Genomic DNA, 19438 nt, shown 5'->3' on the forward strand with positions numbered 1-19438 from the left:
CAGAAAGAGGGCTGGGGTGTCACAGGGTCCAGGAAGAACTGACAGGCCCCAGGCAGCTGAGAGTGAGAGGCCCAGGAGGACACAGGGCCCCGGGGAAGGTGACAGCTAGGCCCCGGAGGTGGCAGGGCCTGGGGAAGGTGACAGCCGGGCCCAGAGGAGGTGAGAGAGCCCGGAGGAGGTGACAGACAGACACTGCAGGTGGCAGGGCCTGGATGAGGTCACAGCCAGGCCCCGGAGGGGAGGTACCAGGACCCGGAGAGGCCAAGCCCCGGGAGGTGACAGCCGGGCTCGGGGGCGGTGACGAGCCCCGGGGACATCCGTGTTCCCCCGCCCCCGCCGCCGTGACCCCGCCCCAGTCCCCGCCCCCCTCGACGCCCCTCCCACTTCCGTTCGCCCAGGGGGCGTGCTGCAGCCTCCCCCGCCCCCTACTGCGTCATCGTAGTGTTCCCGGGCCACGCCCAATAGGCGGGGCTCCGCCGTGACGTACTCAGTGCGCGCCGGCGCCCTCTGGTCCTCCCCCGCCCCCCTTCACCTCCCGGCGGTGTCGGCGGCGCTGTGACGTGGCGCTTCCGGCGCGCGGGCGGCGGCGGGACGCGGTGAGTGCGGGCGGGGCCCACCGGGAACACCACCCCCCCACCCCCCCACCCCCCCCCGGGGGCACCCTAGGCCTGGCAGGGACCCACTGGGACTGTCAGGACCCACCCACCCGCACCTCCTCCGGGCCTGGCAAGGACCCTCCCCGGGACACCCTCGGCTTCCCCGGGACCCCTCGGGCCTTGCACAGCCTCCCCGAGGGAACCTTTGAGGGTCTCCTCGGGTCTCCCGGGGCCCGGCAAGAATCCTCGGGACCTGGCAGGGATCCCCCGGGACACCCTGGGCCTCATCAGGATCCCCTTGGGCCTGTCACAGCCCCCCTCAGGGAACCTCTAGTCCTATCTGGGCCTGGAAAGGACCCAATCGGGACAGCCGGGGCCTCACCGGTATCTGCCCCGGGACATGTCGTGAGATCCCGGCCCCCCCTCCCCGTGTTCCCCACCCCCTGGACCGCCCCATCCTGCACTGGCCCAGCCAGGATTATCTAACACCGACCCTGCATGTTCCTGCTCCTACTCTCCCGGCCCTTTTCCGCACCCTCTCAGGAGTTTAACTCTCCCCAGCTGGGCTTCTTGGCCTGCCCCCGCCGGGTTTACCCCTTCCCGGGCAAGGGGCTGCTGCAGAAAGAACCGGGAAGGCTTCTCCCTCTGCTAACCACCTCCTCGCCCCACTGACAGCCTTCACTCTGCTCCCTCGCAGGAGTAGGACCGCTGCTCAGGATGGCGTGACCCTGGCTGGGCACCGAGGGGCGTCGGGAGCCCACCGGGACCTCTGCTGGCCCCAGGAAGGTACAGGCAGCCCCGCGGAGCGCTCGGCTCCTTCCTGCCCCGGGCTGGGGTTGTAATTGCAGGTGCTGTGCTCCTAGCTGGCGCGTAGGGAGCGATAGCATCTCCCTCCTCCCCGCGGGGCCGAGCGCGGTACTGCTGCACCGTAACTTCTGCACCCTCCGAGCAGCCAAGGGGCTGCCACCCTCCTGCCTGCTCAGATCCGACCCCCCCAAGCCGGGCAAGACCCCAGAGCAGCCCCTGCTGCCACCCTGCAGCTGGTTTGTGCCTGCCACAGGGGCTCCGTGAGAGGCTTGAGGCGGTAAGCGAGGTGCCAGGGTGAGAAGGAGCAATCCCAGCCCCTCCAGCACCCTCTGGAGATGGAGCCCCCCGCTGCCACCTTCATCCAAGGGGTGGGTGATGAGGTGACAGTGGTGGCCGGGGTGGTGGTGCTGGTGCTGGCCCTGGTCCTGGCCTGGCTGTCCACCTACGTGGGCGACAGCAGCAGCCAGCTGCTGGGCACCATCGTGGCGGCAGGGGACACGGCTGTCATCCGCCTGGGCCACGTGGAGAGGTTCGTGGGGACAGCAGGGGCAGATGAAGCCCCAGAGCCCCCCGGGGTCCCTGAGAACACAGAGGAGAAGACAGAAGAGGAGGAGGGGGCAGCGTTGGGGCCAGCCACGGAGCAAGGGGACAGCGGCAGCCCCCCCGAGCCTGGCCTGGCCATCAGGAGCCTGCCCAAAGGGACCTCGGGCGCTGAGCCCAGCCCAGGGGGCAGTGAGATCTGCTCTGGGCTCATCAAGATCCGGCTCAAGTTCCTCAATGACACCGAGGAGGTGGCTGAGGTTCGGCCTGAGGACACCGTGGGGGTCCTCAAGAGGTATGTCCTGAGGAGGGGGGTGGGGGTGGGGGTGAAGGAGAAAGGGGAGAGGAGGGGACACAGGGGAGCGAGTGGGATGTGAAGGGAGAGGGGGGAATGTAGGGGGGACACAGGGGATTGTGAAAGGGAGGAGGACACTGGGGGAGGAGGGGGGATACAAGGAAGCACTGCCCAGTTACAAACCCACCCCCCTGCAGCTTTTGTGTCCCCCTCTTACCCTCAGCTCCCTCCCCACCATTCTGATGGGAGCAGGGGAAGGTTTCCAGGGGTTGGGCTCAATGATCTCCTGAGGTCCTTTCCAACATCCTGTGACCCCTCTGTGCTTTGCTGTGGCATCCCTGGAGGCAGTGCCAGCTTTAAGCAGCTCAGGGGATGTGGTGGCAGCACTGTCCCTGACCCCCCCTGAGCTGGGACCTTCATCAGCTTCATAATGCCCAGGGAGGTGGTGGAAGCCTCCTGCCTGGAGGTGTTTGCAGCCAGGCTGGAGGTGGCTGTGAGCATCCTGCTGTGGTGTGAGGTGTCCCTGCCCGTGGCAGGGGGGTTGGAACTGGCCTTGAGCTCCCTTCCAGCCCTGACAGTTCTCTGCTCCTATGAACGAAGGGGAAGAGCTTCCCCCCAGCCCCACCTCTGCCCTGCCCAACCTCTTCCCCCTCCTCCCACAGCAAATACTTCCCGGGCCAGGAGAGCCAGATGAAGTTCATCTACCGCGGGCAGCTGCTGCAGGACCAGGGCCGGACGCTGCGCTCGCTGCGCATCACCGACAACTGCGTCATCCACTGCCACCGCAGCGCCGCCGCCGCCGCCGCCCCCCCCGGCCTGCCCGAGCCCCCCGCCGCCGCCCCCCGCGCCGCCAGCAGCCTGCCCCTGGGCGCCGGGAGCCTGCTGGTGCCGGCGGTCGTGGTGGTGCTGGCCCTCGCTTGGTACTTCCGCATCCACTACCGGCAGCTCTTCACCGCCCCGGCCACCGTCTCCCTGATCGGTGTCACTGTGCTCTTCAGCTTCCTGATGTTTGGGCTGTACGGACAGTAAGGACTTCACGCCAGGAAGGTGCCGGGGCCGCCGGCCTGGCCTCGTGTGGCGCCGGGGTGAGCGGCGCCGGCGCGGCGGGAGCGCGGCCGCGGCCCCGCCAGGCTCGGCCCCGCCAGGCTCGGCCCCGCCAGGCTCGGCCCCGCCAGGCTCGGCCCCGCCGGCCTCGGCCCCGCCGGCCTCGGCCCCGCCGGGCTCGGCCCCGCCGGGCGCGGCCCCGCCAGGCTCGGCCCCGCCAGGCTCGGCCCCGGACTTTGTCCCTCGGCACGGGGCTGTCCCCCTCCCCGCCCCAGACGCTGCCCTCGGCCCCTGAGGAGCTGCCTGGGGGCTGGGATCGTGCCCTGGGTGAGTGGTGTGGTGGGGGACCAGCCCAGGGCCCTGCACTGGAAGGGGCTGTGGCTTCCTGCCGGGGACTCCTTGAAGCCAATAAAAGCTCTAAGCTCAGCCTGAGCGCTCAGCCCTGCTGCCTGCTGGAGAGAGCAGGGCTGGCTCAGCTCCTCCCTGCCTTCCCTCAGCTTATTCTGGGGTGGGGTGGTTCAAAACTCACAGCCCTGGGCAGGGTGGGGTTGGTAAATGGAGTGGTGGGAGCTGGGTGAATGGTTTTGGTTGGGGGAAGACCTCCCAGGTCCTGCAGTCCAGGACACCACCAAACCCTGGCCCTCAGCAGCACAGCTGTGTGGCTGTGAAACCCCTCCGGGATGGGGGGGGGACTCCCAGCACCTCTCTGGGCCGCCTGGGCCAGGCCTGAACAACCTTTTCAGGGCAGGAATTGTTCCTCACCTCCTCTTCCCCCTCCCCTGCCGCAACCTGAGGCAGTTTGCTCTTTGTCTTTGTTACTTGTGAGACCAACTCCCACCCGGCTCCAGCCTCCTTCCAGCGAGCTGGAGAGAGCCAGAAGGTTCTCCCCCTGGGCCTCCTTTCCCCCCCGGGGTGGGGAGTGACCACCCTGCTTAATTAAACACAGGTAATTAAGCCGCGGAGCAGGCAGAGATACCAAGTCAGGATGCAGTTTTATTTACAGGGGCAGCCACAACCCACTAATGGACACACAAACCTCACAACTACCCGGGGTGGGGGAGGGGAGAACGTGCTGAGAACACAACTCTCAGACCCAGGAGACACCCCCACCCCCCCCAAACCCCCCAGCTCTGCCACAGGGGTGAGGACACAGACCTGAGGAGGGGACAGAGCACATCCAAGTCTCCCCACTGCCCAGCTACACCCCCTTGGACCCCTAATTGCAGCCCCTCTCCCACAGCCAAGGGGCTGAGGTTGTCCCCTCCTGGCCCCTGTGCCTTCCTTGGGTGCTTTGGGGGGGGTGGGGGGTGGGAGAAGCAGGCTGGTCCCCCCCTGTTTCTGGGTGCCTGGGTCCCCCCCTCCCCCTCTTTGGGGCACGCCAAGGCCAGCTCAGCGTGCTCCAGTGGCCTCCCCCTCCCCAGAGCTGTGCCAGGAGCTACCAACCACCCCAGCAGGGAGGGAGCTGGGGGGGGGGGGGAAGGGAGGTCTCCATGAAGCTTGGGGGGGGGGGGGGGGGGGGGGCGCTCCCCCCCAAGCAGTTTAGGGTGTCCAGGGGCTCCATGAGGCCCCCCCCCCTCAGCCCAGCCCTGGGTCTTGCCACAGCACAAGCCTTTAGCAGCAGTTTGAGAAGAGTGAATCCAGAGAGCACCATTGGTTTGCAAGACCCACCCCAAGGACCAGCCCCACTGCTGCAGCACGGGGAGGGGGGGTTTGGGGGGGGACACACACACAAGCAGCACCCCCCCCCCCCAGGGACAGAACAGCTGAACTTGGGGTGTCAGCCATGCGGGGGGGGGGGGGGGGGGGGTTTACAACAGAGAGGACTGAGCCAACCCCATCCCCTGCAATAAAAAACAGCTGGGGGGGGGCCTGGCTTTGGTCAGAGGGACCTGGTTTCACCCCCACCCCTCCCCCCAGGGCCTGCTGGTCCTGGAACCCCTTTCCCCTCTACCCCACCCCCCCATCCCCCAAGCCAAAGACCAGAACCTGTGGGAGTATAAACATCAGCCAGAGATGTTGGGGGGTCCCAAAGGGGCCCCCCCTGACTGCAGCAGCAGGGCCCCAGGCATGTGGGGATGGGGACACAGAGCTGTCCTTGGGGCTGTGAGGCTGGGGGGAAGCATCTGCCTCAAAGCCAGGCTCTGTGTGTGTCCCCCTCCCCCCTGGCTCTGGCTGTGGGGGGGCATGGCACTTTGGGGTCCCCACTCCCCACACAGAGCCCAGTTTGGAGCTGGGAAGGTCACAGCAGCACCCCCCCCAGTTCCCAGCAGCCTGAAGTGTGTGGGCCCCCACCCCCCAAATAGCCTCAAGCACAAAGGTTGCAGCATGCAGACCCTCCCCACCCCCACTCCAGGCCCCTCAGGGCCTGGGCAAGCCCCAGACGCCCCCCAGCAGCCCACTCCAGCTGCTGCCAGCAGATGTGGGGTGTGGGGAATGGAAAAATCACCCCCCCACCCCCCCCCCAGCAGGCTCCCCCTGTCCTGAGCCAGCCCAACCAGTGAGCACCAGCCTGGGGCATGGAAAGGGGGGGTGGGGGGAGGCAGCCCCAGGCTTGGGGGTAGGGGGTGCTAGAGAGGAGCAGCTCTGTGTGTTGGGGGGGGGGGTGGGCACAGCTGCTTGGGGGGTGGGTGATGGGAAGGGGAGGTGGGGGGGGGAGGGGTTGTGCCTTCTGAGCCACCCTCAGAGCCCCACCTACAAAAACTGTCACACAATAAATAGAGGCACTGCTGGGGTGGGGGGGGGAGAGGCTCAGGTAGGAAAGGGGGAGGGGGTGGGGGGAGGTATTAATGGGGGCTCCCACATCCAGCCCCAACCTCCCCACCCCCCCTTTTCATCTCTCCCCTACCCCTTGCTTGCAGTGATGGCCAAAGTCCTCCAGGCTCCTCAGCCCAGGGTCCAGCTCTGTGTCCGAAGTGGGGAGGGGCTGGAGGGGCTGCCCCTGGCCTGTGTCCATCTGTCCATCCATTGTCCCCCAACCTTGTCTCTGTTTTCCCCCTTCCCCCCAAATCCCCCTCCCCCCCCCCAGGATCAGCTCTGCTGCACTCAGTTGATGTCATCATAGATGCTGGGGGTGTGGGGTGCAGGGGGCTTGGGCTTCTTCTTCTTGCTGGAGCCCAGCCCCGGGGCACCGCTCACCAGCCCCAGGTGAGGCTTCTTCTTCTTGGTCTTGCGAGACTCAGAGTTGTTTGTACCTGCAGGGAGGGGTGGGGGACACACAAAAGGAGCAGCTGGAGGTGTTGGGGAACTGCTGGAACCCCCAGGAGCCCCCTCCCATCCTCCAATCACCCATCCAAATGTACCCCAAAAGGTTCTCCCCACCCCGGGGGGGAGGTGGGTGACAAGCTGCTCCAGCGGCTCTTGGAGGTGGCTTTGGGTAGTCTGTCTGTCCATCCCCTCTTGTGCTGGGGAGACACCAAGAGCAGCCAAGTTTTGGCCCCGTGTAGGGGGTGGGGGTTGTGCCCCAGGATGTGCCTCCCCTCCCCCCCCAGGCACTCACTGGCTTTGGAGGAGGCCGAGTCGGAGGGGGAGATGTCGGAGGAGCCGTCCCACTGCAGCCGGCTCATCAGGGCCTGGCTCTCGGCCACCTCGAAGCTGTCGTTCTCCACACTGCCCTCAGCCTCGGGCAGGGACCTGGGCACAAGGGTTACAGAGGGGCAGAGCTGTCAGGGGGTGGCAGAGGCCTCATGGGGGTCCCCACGGGGCTGCACCCCTCCAAACGAGGAGCCAGAGCCCCAAAGCAAGCTCCCCGCTGGCTGGAGCGTCCCGACCCCGGCCCGGCGCTCCCGTCCCCTCCTCACAGCACTTGCCCAGAGGTGTCTGTCCCCACCCATGCTTGAGCAGCACCCCAGGCAGCACCCCAGGCAGCACCCCAGGCAGCACCCCCCGCTCTCTTTTCAGTGGGTGGTCCCCAGGCTGGGCCCCTCCAGCCCCCCCCGTGGGCGCCGACTCACGCGGAGGGGCCGAGGAGGTAAACCCGGACGGATCTGCGCTGCTCGTCCGTGTGCTGGGGACACCGCAGGGACCTGGGCCAGGAGATGGAGTCAGGCTTTTGGCTGCCCCCTGCCCAGCTCTGCTGAGGGTCTGGGCACCCCGGGGACCCTCCCCCTCCCCCCCAGCAGGCAGGGAAAGCCCAGGCAGGAGGCCCTCACCTGGTGCACATCTTCTTGGTGTGCTCGGAGATGACTCCGCATTGCTGGGGAGAGAAGGGCTGGGTGAGAGGGGTGGGGAGGAGCAGCCAGGGGGCTGCTGAAACCCCAAATCCCAGTGACCCCCAAACCTCCCAGTGCCATCCTGCCAACCCCCCCAGACCCCAAGGCCACCACATCCCCCAGGTTTGGCACAGAGCCCCAGCCCCATCACCGGGTTCAGGAATGTCCTCGTTCCCAGCTCAGTGAGACAGAGCCGAGCTGGCAGAGATCCCACAAGTCCCTCTCCAGCTGGGGCCAGGGCTTGTCCTGTGCCCACTGGTGCCCCCCGAGGCCCCCTGGTGCCCCCCGAGGCCCCCCCCGGTGCCAGCCACACACCGTGGTGAGCAGCGTGCGCAGCTCCTCGGGGCCCAGCGTCTCGTAGTTGATTCCTGCTGAGTTGCTGTACTGGGGTCGTGGAGGGGGGGAGGCAGAGAACAGGGTCAGGGCTGGGGGGTGACAGAGCTGGGGACCCCCCAGGGGACAACAAAGAGGGAGTGGGTGGGTGGCATCCCCCCCCCCCCAGCCCCAGGCTCACCTTGAAGGGATCGGGGTTCCCACCGATCTCGCCTGGAAGAGAGGAGGGTGAGGAGGGGGCAAGGAGGGTCCCTGACCCCCCCCATACCCCTCCCTGCCAGCCCCCCACCACAGCCCCACCCAGATGTGTGCCTCAAGCCACGCCCATCCTGGCCACACCCTCTCAAAGCTCCACCCTCTCCCCAACCCCCCCCTCCCCCCCAAAAGCAGCAGCCCTGCCCCCAGCCCCCCCCTCACCATTTTTGTGTTTCAGGGACTTGGACCTGCGAGGCGAGTTGGGGTTCTGCAGGGAGAGAGCATGGGGGGCTGCAGGGTGACCCCCACCCCCCCTCCAGCTCTGCAATCCCCTGCCCCAGCAGGGCACACCACCCCCCAGCAGCACCCACACCCCCTCCCCAGCACCCCAACCCCCCCCAGCAGCACCCACACCCCCTCCCCAGCACCCCAACCCCCCCCAGCAGCACCCACATCCCCCCACTAGCACCCCAACCCCCCCAGCAACACCCACAACCCCTCCCCAGCACCCCAACCCCCCCAGCAACACCCACACCCCCTCCCCAGCACCCCAACCCCCCCCAGCAACACCCACACCCCCTCCCCAGCACCCCAACCCCCCCCAGCAACACCCACATCCCCCCACTAGCACCCCAACCCCCCCAGCAACACCCACAACCCCTCCCCAGCACCCCAACCCCCCCAGCAACACCCACAACCCCTCCCCAGCACCCCAACCCCCCCAGCAACACCCACAACCCCTCCCCAGCACCCCAACATCCCCCCAGCAGCACCCCAAACCCCTTCTAGCAGCACCCACTTCTCACAGCAGCATTCAACACACACACAGCATCCCAACCCCCCCAGCAGCACCCACACCCCCTCCCCAGCACCCCAAAACCCCCTCTAGCAGCACCCACTTCTCACAGCAGCACTCACCATACACACACAGCACCCCAACCCCCCCAGCAGCACCCAGCCTCTCCAACAGCACCCACACATGCTCCCCAGCACCCCAACCCCCCCAGCAGCACCCACACAGCCACCCCAACAGCACCCAGCCTCTCCAACAGCACCCACACATGCTCCCCAGCACCCCAACCCCCCGAGCAGCACCCACACAGCCACCCCAGCAGCACCCACACATGCTCCCCAGCACCCCCCCCCGCCAGCAGCACCCACACGGCCCCCTCAGAGCCCCCCAGTGCCACCCACTGCTCCCAGTGCCACCCCCCCCACACACCTTGTCCGATTTCCTCTTCTTGGCTGCAGGGAGAGACAGGAAGGGACAAATTTCACCTTTTCTGCCGGATTTAGCCCTAAATCCTCCCAGCCCCCCACTTCCTGCCCCCCCGCCCCCCCCTCAAGCGCCAGCACACCTCTTTCCGGCAGGGAGGGGGCAACTGGGGGACCCCCCTCACACACACACACTCAAGGGCGATGGGGCAGGCAGGGTGTGCCCCATGACCCCTCGCTGGGGGGGGGGTCAGGGAGTCCCCCAGGTGAGGCAGCACCCCCACAGCGCCCCCCAGGGCCCCCCCACCTTTCTTCTCGGAGCCGTAGGACCAGTCGTTGTCGTTGATGTCGTCGTTGTCCTCCTGGTCGCTCTCCGACTTGTTCAGGTTGTTGCTGCTGGCGATCCTGCGCCGCCGGAGGCAGCTCAGGGCCCGGCCCCCGGCCCCGCCCCCGGCCCCGCCCCCGGCCCCTCCCCAGGAGCCATAGCACGCCCCCCGTGAGGCCCCCCCCGGGATCCACTCTGCACCCCGGGATCCACCCTGCACCCTCCCTGCCACCCCCAGGATCCCTCCTGCTTCCTCCTCAGCACCCCAGGACCCACCCCGCACCCTCCCTGGCACCCCCAGGACCCACCCTGCACCCTCCCTGGCACCCCAGGACCCCAGGGTGGCTGCCCGCTGGGGGCTGTGTTTGGGGGGGGTGGGTGCCCGCTGGGGGCTGTGTTTGGGGGGGGTGGGTGCCCGCTGGGGGCTGTGTTTGGGGGGGGTGGGTGCCCGCCGGGGGCTGTGTTTGGGGGGGGTGGGTGCCCGCCGGGGGCTGTGTTTGGGGGGGGGTGGGTGCCCGCCGGGGGCTGTGTTTGGGGGGGGTGGGTGCCCGCCGGGGGCTGTGTTTGGGGGGGGGGTGGCTGCCCGCTGGGGGCTGTGTTTGGGGGGGGGGTGGCTGCCCGCTGGGGGCTGTGTTTGGGGGGGGTGGCTGCCCGCTGGGGGCTGTGTTTGGGGGGGTGGGTGCCCGCTGGGGGCTGTGTTTGGGGGGGGTGGGTGCCCGCCGGGGGCTGTGTCTGGGGGGGGTGGGTGCCCGCCGGGGGCTGTGTTTGGGGGGGGTGGGTGCCCGCCGGGGGCTGTGTTTGGGGGGGGGCTGTGTTTGGGGGGGGTGGGTGCCCGCCGGGGGCTGTGTCTGGGGGGGGGTGGGTGCCCGCCGGGGGCTGTGTCTGGGGGGGGTGGGTGCCCGCTGGGGGCTGTGTTTGGGGGGGGTGGGTGCCCGCCGGGGGCTGTGTCTGGGGGGGGTGGGTGCCCGCCGGGGGCTGTGTTTGGGGGGGGGTGGGTGCCCGCTGGGGGCTGTGTTTGGGGGGGGGGTGGGTGCCCGCCGGGGGCTGTGTTTGGGGGGGGGTGGGTGCCCGCCGGGGGCTGTGTCTGGGGGGGGGTGGGTGCCCGCCGGGGGCTGTGTTTGGGGGGGGGTGGGTGCCCGCCGGGGGCTGTGTTTGGGGGGGGTGGGTGCCCGCCGGGGGCTGTGTTTGGGGGGGTGGGTGCCTGCTGGGGGCTGTGTCTGGGGGGGGTGGGTGCCCGCCGGGGGCTGTGTTTGGGGGGGGTGGGGTGCTCGCTGGGGGCTGTGTTTGGGGGGGGTGGGTGCCCGCCGGGGGCTGTGTTTGGGGGGGGTGGCTGCCCGCTGGGGGCTGTGTCTGGGGGGGGTGGGTGCCCGCCGGGGGCTGTGTTTGGGGGGGGGTGGGTGCCCGCCGGGGGCTGTGTTTGGGGGGGGTGGCTGCCCGCTGGGGGCTGTGTCTGGGGGGGGTGGCTGCCTGCTGGGGGCTGTGTTTGGGGGGGGGGGGGTGCCCGCCGGGAGCTGTGTTTGGGGGGGGTGGCTGCCCGCTGGGGGCTATGTTTGGGGGGGTGGGTGCCCGTGTCCGGGGGGCAGTGCCCGCCTTTCACCTGCGGTTGGCGATGCGGCTGCTGTTGCGGCCCATGCCCAGGCACTTCTCCAGGTGTGGGGCGAAGCGGGAGGCGGCGATGCTGCGGCTGCAGTTGGGGCACACACACTCTTTGTTCTTCCACTGGTTGTACACCTGCCCGAAGATGTCCACCCCAGGCTGGTCCACGATCTCTGCAAGGAGCAGGGGGGGGACACACACACACAGATCAGCCCCTCCCCCATGCCACACCTCCCCCCTGAGCCCCTCCAGCTGTCTGCTGTGCTCCCCCAGCTCTGCTGGGACAAGGGCTGGGGGTCCCTTGCGGTGCTGGTTGCTTCCCAGACCCTCGACGTGGGCTTGGTGGGGGTTCTCCTACCCTCACCCATCCAAATTTGCCCAGGGAGGTTGTGGCTGTCCCCTCCCTGGAGCTGTTCAAGGCCAGGCTGGATGAGGCCTTGAGCAACCTGGGCTGGTGGGAGCTGTCCCTGCCCACGGCAGGAGGCTGCAATGAGATGATCTTGAAGGTCCCCTTCCAACCCAAACCACTCTGTGAATCTTTGCCCCCCACAGGGCTGGGCACCAAGTTTTGAGGCTTGGTTTATCCCAGGAAGTCACAAAATGGCTCCTCTGGGATGGGATGGGGCATGGAGTGGACACACACTTGGGTGTTTGATCCTCCTTGGCAACCCCTGTGCCCAAATCCCTACGGGCAGGGATGACCTGTGCCCCTCTGGCCCCCCTGTGGTGGCACTGGGAGGGGGAACAGTGGCCACCTGCCTGTGCCCAGTGCCACCCTGCCCCTGGGGCACTCACCAAAGTCCTTCATGCTGTCGGGGTCGGTGTCATCCAGGAAGAAGTAGCCACACTTGACTGCCCGGTGGACTTCGAAGCAGAGCCCCAGGCAGGCATCCTCCACCAGGTCAGTGTAGATCTCGTGTGCGATGGCCTGGGGGAAGCGTGTGTGGGGGGGGTGGGTGACCACAAAAAGGGTGGGGGACACAGGGAGGGCCACCAATGGATGGTGAAGGGCAGCCACTCACCTCCAGTTTGCTGTTATCCAGGCCAGACAAAGACATATCCTCCATTTTCATTTGCAACTGCTCGAGGAGAAGTCACGCCGAATGCTCATAGCACAGGACACGGCGGGGGGGGGGGGGCACTTTGGGGGGGGGGCACAGAGGCAAGGGTCACGCTGGCACGTCGCCCACAGCCTGCAGACCCCCACTCCCACTGCCTCCTTCACCCTACCCCCAACCCAAGCCCACCCCCACCCCCTGGGGAACAGCAGACCCCAAGATCTTCGAGAGGTCTCCAAACCTCTGGGTCAACCCCTCCCAGGAATGGCGAGTTGTGGGGGGAGGGGGATTGGGGTCCCCCAGTCTGGCATCAGGGTCCCCTCCTGGGAGTAGATCAAGTGGAGATGGGGAAGGGTCCTGGATTTGGATCTGCTGCCCAGCCCCCATGGCCTGGAAGTTGAGTTTCCTTCTGGGGAGGGACCCCTCTGACCCCTCCCCAGTGGTGTCCCCCCCCCCCACCATCCCGCATAGTCTCCGAGTTAGGGGTGGGCACAGGGGACTCGAGGTGCCCCCCACCATACCCCCTAAAACTGAGCACAACCCCTGCAGAGGGGGGGGCTGGGTTTTGCTGCATCACCCTCCCTCGATGGAGGGTGGGGAACAGGGCAGGGACAACCCTGTACGTGTGCCCCCCCCCCCGCAGTCAGCACCCCAACGACGAGTTAAAGGAGGGAGGGGGACCCCAAACTCACGCCAAGACCCCCTGCAGCAGCTCTGCCCGGCTGCCTGCACCCACTCACGGCGAGTACCGGCGAGTACCGGTGGGTACCGGCCGCTACTGGCCGGTGGTTCCGTGCCCGGTTGCCATGGAGGGGGGGTTCCGACCCAACCACCGGCCGGGGGAGGGGGGAGGGGTGGGGGGAGTGTCCCGTGTGTGTGTGCCTGTGCCCCCCCCCCGCCCGCGCCCCACCGCCCGCTTCCGGGCCCGGCCCAGGGATTTCTTCCCTCCGGTGCGGAAAGAGGAAACACCGGCGGGCACCGGCCCCGATTGGGACCCCTCCCCGGCCCCCCCCCCCCGGGACTCCACTCCCGGGGTGAGAGGCAGAGCGGGGGGTGGGCAAAACCCGCGGGAGGGGCTGCACAGGTTGGGGGTGGGAGGCTGCGCTCTGCTCTGGTGGGGGCTGAAAGCAGCCTGGGGGTGGCTGCACCCTGCCTGCCCACCCCGGCCCCCGGGGTGGTGCCAGCCCCAGCGGGGGACGCACGGCTGGGGACCTCCCGCAGGAAGCCAGGAGCTGCATCGGGCTCGGGGGTTTGCGGGGGGCGGTAAGGGGGCTGCCGGGGGGGGTGCCAGGGCCCACGAGTCCTCGACGAGGCCGGGACTAGGGGGTCGTGGGGGAGCTGCTGGAGCTGGAGGGGCCCAGGAGGGGGGCACGGGGAGAGGATTTGGCGGCGGGGGAGAAGCACAGGCAGGGCGGGCCGGTCCCGGGGAGGGTCGGGGCGGATCGGGAAGACCCTTAGAGCCCGGGGGGGGCCCTAAAGCGGCGCGGGGGGGCCCCGGTGTGCGCCGGGGAGGGGTCAGCGGGCCGCCCTCCGGTGCTGCAGGGCCCCAGGGCGTGGCGGAGCCCCGGGAGCGGGCCGAGGCTGGGGGTGGGTGGCTCGGTCGGTCACTCACCGGCTCGAAGGGCCCGTGGGGGGCCGGGGCCGGGGTCAGCGCCCCCCGCCGCTCCTCCGCGAGGCCCGGCGGCGGCTCGCCATGCTCGGCGGCAACGCCGCCCGCCCTGCCGGGGCCGGGGCCGGGCCGGGCCGGGCCGCAGCGGGAGCGGTGCGCGGGAGCGGGCGGGCCGGGCCTGGCGCTGCCTCCGCCCGGCGGCGGCGGCGGGGGGGGAACGGCGCGGGGGGGCGGGGGGGGGGGCTGAGGGGAGCAGGGGCGGGGCGCCGCTCCCGGCGCGCGCACGGCCTGCCCCCGCGCTCGCCGCCAATCAGGAGGCGCCGTGAGGGGCGCGGCCAATGGGAGCGGGCGGCGGCGGGAGGGGCCGGCCCCGAGTCGAGGGGCGGGAGGAGGGGGCGGGGGCAGAGAGGGGCGGGGCCTGGGCGCCCCCCGCGGCCGTCCCTGCTTCCTCGTCCCCGCGGATCCGCAGGGACCCCCCGTGCCGGTGATCCCCCAGTGTCCCTCGCAGCTCTCCCAGTAATCCGCATAGACCCGCTAGCGATCCCCACAGATCCCCGGGGATCCGCACGCCTGCCCACAGCTCCCGCGTGACTCTGCAGTGATCCCCCCAGTGACCCTCACGGCGCTTCCAGTAATCCCCACAGATCCTCCAGTGATCCGCAATGATCCTCCAGTCATCCCTAGGGATCCCCCAGTGATCCTGACAGCTCTCCCTGTGATCCTTACATATCCTGTGATTCCCCACAATCTCCCCCAGCGATTCCCTGATGATCCTCTCAGCTCCTTTGTAATCCCTTTAGATCCCTAGTGATCCCCATAGCTCCCCAGTGACCTTTTTGGATCTCCAAGCAATCCTTTTGGATCTCCCAGGAATCCCCACAGCCCCAATGCCCCTTTTGGATCTCCTATCAACCCTTTTAGATCTCCCAACAATCCACACAGACCCAGCAACCCTTTTGGATCTCCCAGCAGTCCTTTTAGGTCTCCTATCAACCCTTTTGGATCTCCCAGTGATCCTTTTGGATCTCCTATCAACCCTTTTGAATATCCCAACAATCCCCACAGCCCCAGCAACCCTTTTGGGTCTCCCAGCAATCCTTTTGGATCTCCCAACAACCCTTTTTGGCTCTCCCACCAATCCCAGGCAAGCAGCACCAGAACAAGAGGACACAGTCTCAAGCCGTGCCAGGGGAGGTTCAGGCTGGAGGGGAGGAAGAAATTCTTCCCAGCAAGAGAGATTGGCCACTGGGATGTGCTGCCCAGGGAGGTGGTGGAGTCCCCATCCCTGGAGGTGTTTAGGGAGAGCCTGGATGGGGTGCTTGGAGCCATGGTTTAGTTGATCAGATGGTGCTGGGTGATGGGTTGGACTGGATGATCTCAAAGGTCTTTTCCAACCTGGGTAATTCTATTCTATTCTGGTCTAGTCTAGTCCATTCCAGTCTATTCCATTCTATTCTATTCCATTCCAGTCTATTCCATTCCACTCCATTCCATCTCCCACCAATCCTTTTGTTATCACCAAGGTTGGAAGAGACCCCAGAGATCACCAAGCCCAACCTGGCACCACAGACCTCACGCCTAGACCGTGGCACCGAGTGCCACATCCAATCCCCTCTTGAACACCTCCAGGGACGGCGACTCCGCCACCTCCCTGGGCAGCACATCCCAATGACGAACGACTCTCTCCGTGAAGAACTTTCTCCTCACCTCCAGCCTAAACTTCCCCTGCCTGGCGCAGCTTGAGGCTGTGTCCTCTTGTTCTGGGGCTGGTTGCTAGAGAGAAGAGGCCAACCCCTTCCTGGCTACAACCACCCTTCAGGTAGAGAGCAATGAGGTCACCCCTGAGCCTCCTCTTCTGTGATACTTTGGCTCTCCCCCATCCCATCTCTCCCCCAGCAACAAGGGGGCTCCAAAAAACCACTTCTCAGCCCCCGACCTGGGTTGGTTGGTTGTTCTTTTTTCCCCCCCCTAAAGCTTTATTTGTCATAGTAATGCCACGAGAGCAGAGCCATTTCTTTGTCTCACTTTATTATACAAAAAAAAAGAAAAAGAGAAAAAACCCAAACAGCCCAAACCAAAGCAAAAAAGAAGGGGGGGGGGGGGGGGAAAAACAACCAACCCCAAACCAACCAAACCCTCAGGGAAAAAAAAAACCCACAATATATTAAAGCACCGACAAAACAAAACTAAACCAAAGCAAAAAAAAACCAAGGGGGGGCAGGACCCAAAGGCAAGGCCCAGCTGGGGGTCAGGGGAGGGCACACACAGCCCCTAACACCCCCACACCCCCCCCCCTAAATTCCCAAGGAGGTTTTGTTTTTCAGGGGGGGAAGGGGGGAGGGGGAAGAGGGAGAAGGGGCAAAGAGCGGAGGAGGGAATTTTATTCTTTTCTTTGTGATTTTTTTTTTGTCTTTTTGTCTTTTTTTTAAACCTACAAAAACACTCTTTAAATATTAGAAAAAAAAGAGGAATTTTTTTTCCCTTATTTTTCTTTTTTTTTTTTGTCTTTTTTTTCCTTCCTTTTTAATATTTTTAATTTTTTTTCTTTATTTTTACAATTTTTTTTTCCCATGTATTTTTTTCTTTTCTTTTTTCCTTTTTTTGGTCTTTTTAGTTTTTATAATTTTTTTTTAATTTTTTTTATGTCTTTATTTTTTTACAATTTTTTCCATTTTTTTTTTTCCTTTTTTTTTTTTTTCCTTTTTTTTTTTTTTTGGTCTTTTAATTATTTTTTGTTAATTCATTTTTAATTTTTTTAACTATTTTTTCCATGTTTTCCCTCCCTTTTTTTTTGCCTTTTTTTTGTCTTTTAATTTTTTTATAATTTTTTTTTACTTTTTTTGGTTTTATTTTCCTTTTTCCTTTTTTACATTTTTTATTTTTAAATTATTTTTATTATTTTAAAATTATTTTTTTACATTTCTTTTTTCATTTTTTTAAAACTTTTTTTTTTTTAAAACTTTTTTCCCCCCATTTTTTCCCCTCCCTCTTTTCCTTTTTTTTTTTTTTTTTACCTTTTTTGGTCTTTTTCTTTTTTTTTTTTTAGTCTTTTTTTCCTTTTTTTTAAACATTTTAAACTTTCTAAAAGCTTTTTTTTTTTTTAATTTTTCATTTTTCTTAAGTAAGTTTTAAATTATTTCTTCTCCTTCTTCTTCTTCCTTTCTTTTCCTTTCGTGTTTTTTTATGTTTGTTTTTTTTTTTCCCCTGGAATCCACAAGAATTTCCACCTCAAGGAGCCCGGAGGGGGGCAGGGCAGTGCCAAAATGCACTCAGGGTCAATCCTCTCGCAGCGCTAAGGATTTTTTTTTCTCCCCCTTGTCAGCGCTGGAAGAATTTTTCTCTCTTTTTTTTTTTTTTTTTCCTTTTTAATTATTATTTCATTTTTTTAAACTATTTTCTTTTTTTTTAACAGAAAAAAAAAACCAAAAGAAAAAACCCCAAAGGTTTCGTTTTCTCTCTTTTTTTTTTTTAGCTTTTTTAGGCTTTTGTTTTTGTACTAAAAGAACAGCCACTAAAACACGAGCAGGGTGCCTGGGAGGGGAGAGGGTGGGGAGAGCTTCTTCAGCTGAAAAGTTGAGGTTCCCCTTGGGGGATTGCTTTTTTTTTTTGGGGGGGGAAGGCAGGGGAGAATAAAAATTGAGGGGGGGGAGGGGGGGAGGGAGTGAAAGGAAAATCCCAAATGGAAGCAGGGATTGGGAGGCAAAGAGATGGAGGTGGGTGGGGGGAGGGCTGTGGTCACACACACACCTGGCTGGGGTCTTTTGGGGACCCCAGGTTCCAGGGGGATTGTCTGTGCTGGGGGGTGGGGAGGCACCTGGGTGCAGACCCCCACCTCCACCCCCTTTCATCCAGCCCACTCTGGGGCGAGGGGCTGTGATGGGGGGGGGATGTTGTTTCCCCCACACACACACCAGCACTGAGGGGGTCCCCAGTTGTGTTTTGGGGGGACTCAAGGGTTTGGGGGGGGCATAGATTTGAGGTGCTGAGAGCAGCAAACCCGGGGGGGTGTGGGGTGTGCCACACCAATGAACCCCCAAACCTGCAGCTTGCCCCTCGCCCCCATCTGCCTCCCCCTCCTACCTGCCTCCCCCCCTGCTCAGCCCCTCACTGAGCTGAGATTTGGGTGGGAAATGGCTAAATTAAAGCACAGGGGAGAAAAAGCCTCCCCAGCCGGGGGGGGGGGGGGGGGGGAGCAGCAAATGCCCCCTCTTTCCCCCGAGGTCCCCCAAATCCTGTCCCCCCAGCCCAGCTCCTCTCCAGGGGCAGGATGGGAGGGGACCAGAAGAGCCAAACCTTGTGACTCCCCCCTGCCCATACCGGGGGGGGGGTGTCTCAGGAGGGGGTCCCCCACTTGCACTGGGTGTTTCTTTTTGGGGGGGGTGGGGAGAAGGGGACACCACAGGAACCTGTGGGATTGCTGGTGCTTGTGTCTGCTATAAAAATAAGGGGGAGGGGGGGGCGGGCCCAGATATGTGCCACCAGTCCCCTCCCCACCCCCCTGCACCCACCCTGGTCCCTGCAGCCCCATCCCCCTCCTGGGGGGGCAGCGTCCCCCCCCCCCGCCAGATAAACCCAAACCGCATCAGTATTTACAATATAGCTGGGGGGGGGAGGGGAAGAGGGGAGGGGGAGACGAGCAAAACACCCCCCCGGGGGTGGGTGGGGTGCAAATTGGGGTGGGGGGGTACCTGGGGAGTGTGGGCAAAGGGAGAGGAGCAGCTTCACCAGAGGTGGAGACGTGGGAGAGGGGATGGAATTGGGGGGGGGGGGGGGGGAGGGAATGGGGATGGAATTGGGGGAGGGGGGAAGGAGAAAGGGGGGGGAGGGGGGGGGTCGAGGGGAAAAAAAAAAAAAAAAAAGCTGACTCTTTCTCGTTTTATAAAAAGGAAAAAAAAACCAAAAAACCAAAACCAAACAAAAACCAAAAAAACGACACCGACAAAAAGAATAAAATAAAATACAAACGGCACAACAACCACCGACAGCACGCGGGGGGAGGGGGGGGCCCGGCAGCACCCCCGTGCCCCACCCCCCCCCCTCACCCCCCCACCCCCCCACTTGGTCACCAGGCATGGGGAGGGGGAGAGGAGCAGCCTCCCCCACCCCCTCTAACCCCACCCCCCCCACACGCTCCCACACACATACACACACACGCACGCTTCCCCCCCTCCCCCCACGAAACTCCCCCTCCCCTCCCCCCCCCCCAAATCCATCCATCCATCCCCCGTGCCTACCCGCCCCACCCCCCCCCCCCGCCCACCCCCTCCCTCCACCACACTCCATGGGGCCACGCCGGGGCTGGGGGGTGGGGTCCGTGGCCGACGTTCCCAAGTGCCGTGGATGCAGAGGTCCTGGGGTTTGGGCTGGGTTTGGGGGGGGGGGGGGAGCTCCTGGTGCAGCTTCCAGACTGTACAAGGGTCGGTTGGTTGTGTTTTGAGGGGGGTGGGGGTGGTGGTGTCCCCCCCCCCCAAGACGCTGAGAGTTTGGAGGGGCAGGGGGGATGGTGTAGAGAAGAAAAAGGGGGGTGGGGGTGAAAGAGACATTGTCCCAACAGCTTGAGTCCTGAGCAACTCTTGCTCATGCTCCACGCCTGCTGCCTGGGGCAGGCCAGGAGGGT

The 19438-nt window shown here is 64.2% G+C and overlaps 2 protein-coding genes across 3 annotated transcripts; one reads left to right on the forward strand and one right to left on the reverse strand.

The window, feature by feature from the left end:
• The first annotated feature begins 507 nt into the window (after window positions 1–507).
• Window positions 508–3267, forward strand: TMUB2 (transmembrane and ubiquitin like domain containing 2). Its single transcript, XM_054176835.1, has 3 exons — window positions 508–596; window positions 1294–2238; window positions 2901–3267. Exons 2-3 carry the CDS (start codon window positions 1739–1741, stop codon window positions 3265–3267), a joined length of 867 nt encoding a protein of 288 aa, XP_054032810.1. The 5' UTR covers window positions 508–596; window positions 1294–1738.
• A 3034-nt stretch (window positions 3268–6301) lies between these two features.
• Window positions 6302–12289, reverse strand: ATXN7L3 (ataxin 7 like 3). Of its 2 annotated transcripts, XM_054176814.1 has the most exons (13): window positions 12177–12289; window positions 11950–12082; window positions 11156–11327; window positions 9541–9638; window positions 9241–9263; window positions 8241–8286; window positions 8005–8036; window positions 7806–7874; window positions 7431–7474; window positions 7233–7304; window positions 6779–6912; window positions 6582–6683; window positions 6302–6473 (listed from the first exon to the last, which is right to left on the reverse strand). In XM_054176814.1, the coding sequence occupies exons 1-13, from the start codon at window positions 12225–12227 to the stop codon at window positions 6325–6327; spliced, it is 1125 nt and encodes a 374-aa protein (XP_054032789.1). In that variant the 5' UTR covers window positions 12228–12289; the 3' UTR covers window positions 6302–6324. The 2 variants fall into 2 exon arrangements, with proteins under 2 accessions (XP_054032789.1, XP_054032790.1); XM_054176815.1 differs by lacking the exon at window positions 6582–6683.
• Window positions 12290–19438: the final 7149 nt, after the last annotated feature.

The sequence above is a fragment of the Dryobates pubescens genome, chromosome 36 (genome assembly GCF_014839835.1).
Source record: "Dryobates pubescens isolate bDryPub1 chromosome 36, bDryPub1.pri, whole genome shotgun sequence".
In the NCBI taxonomy this organism is placed as follows: domain Eukaryota; kingdom Metazoa; phylum Chordata; class Aves; order Piciformes; family Picidae; genus Dryobates; species Dryobates pubescens.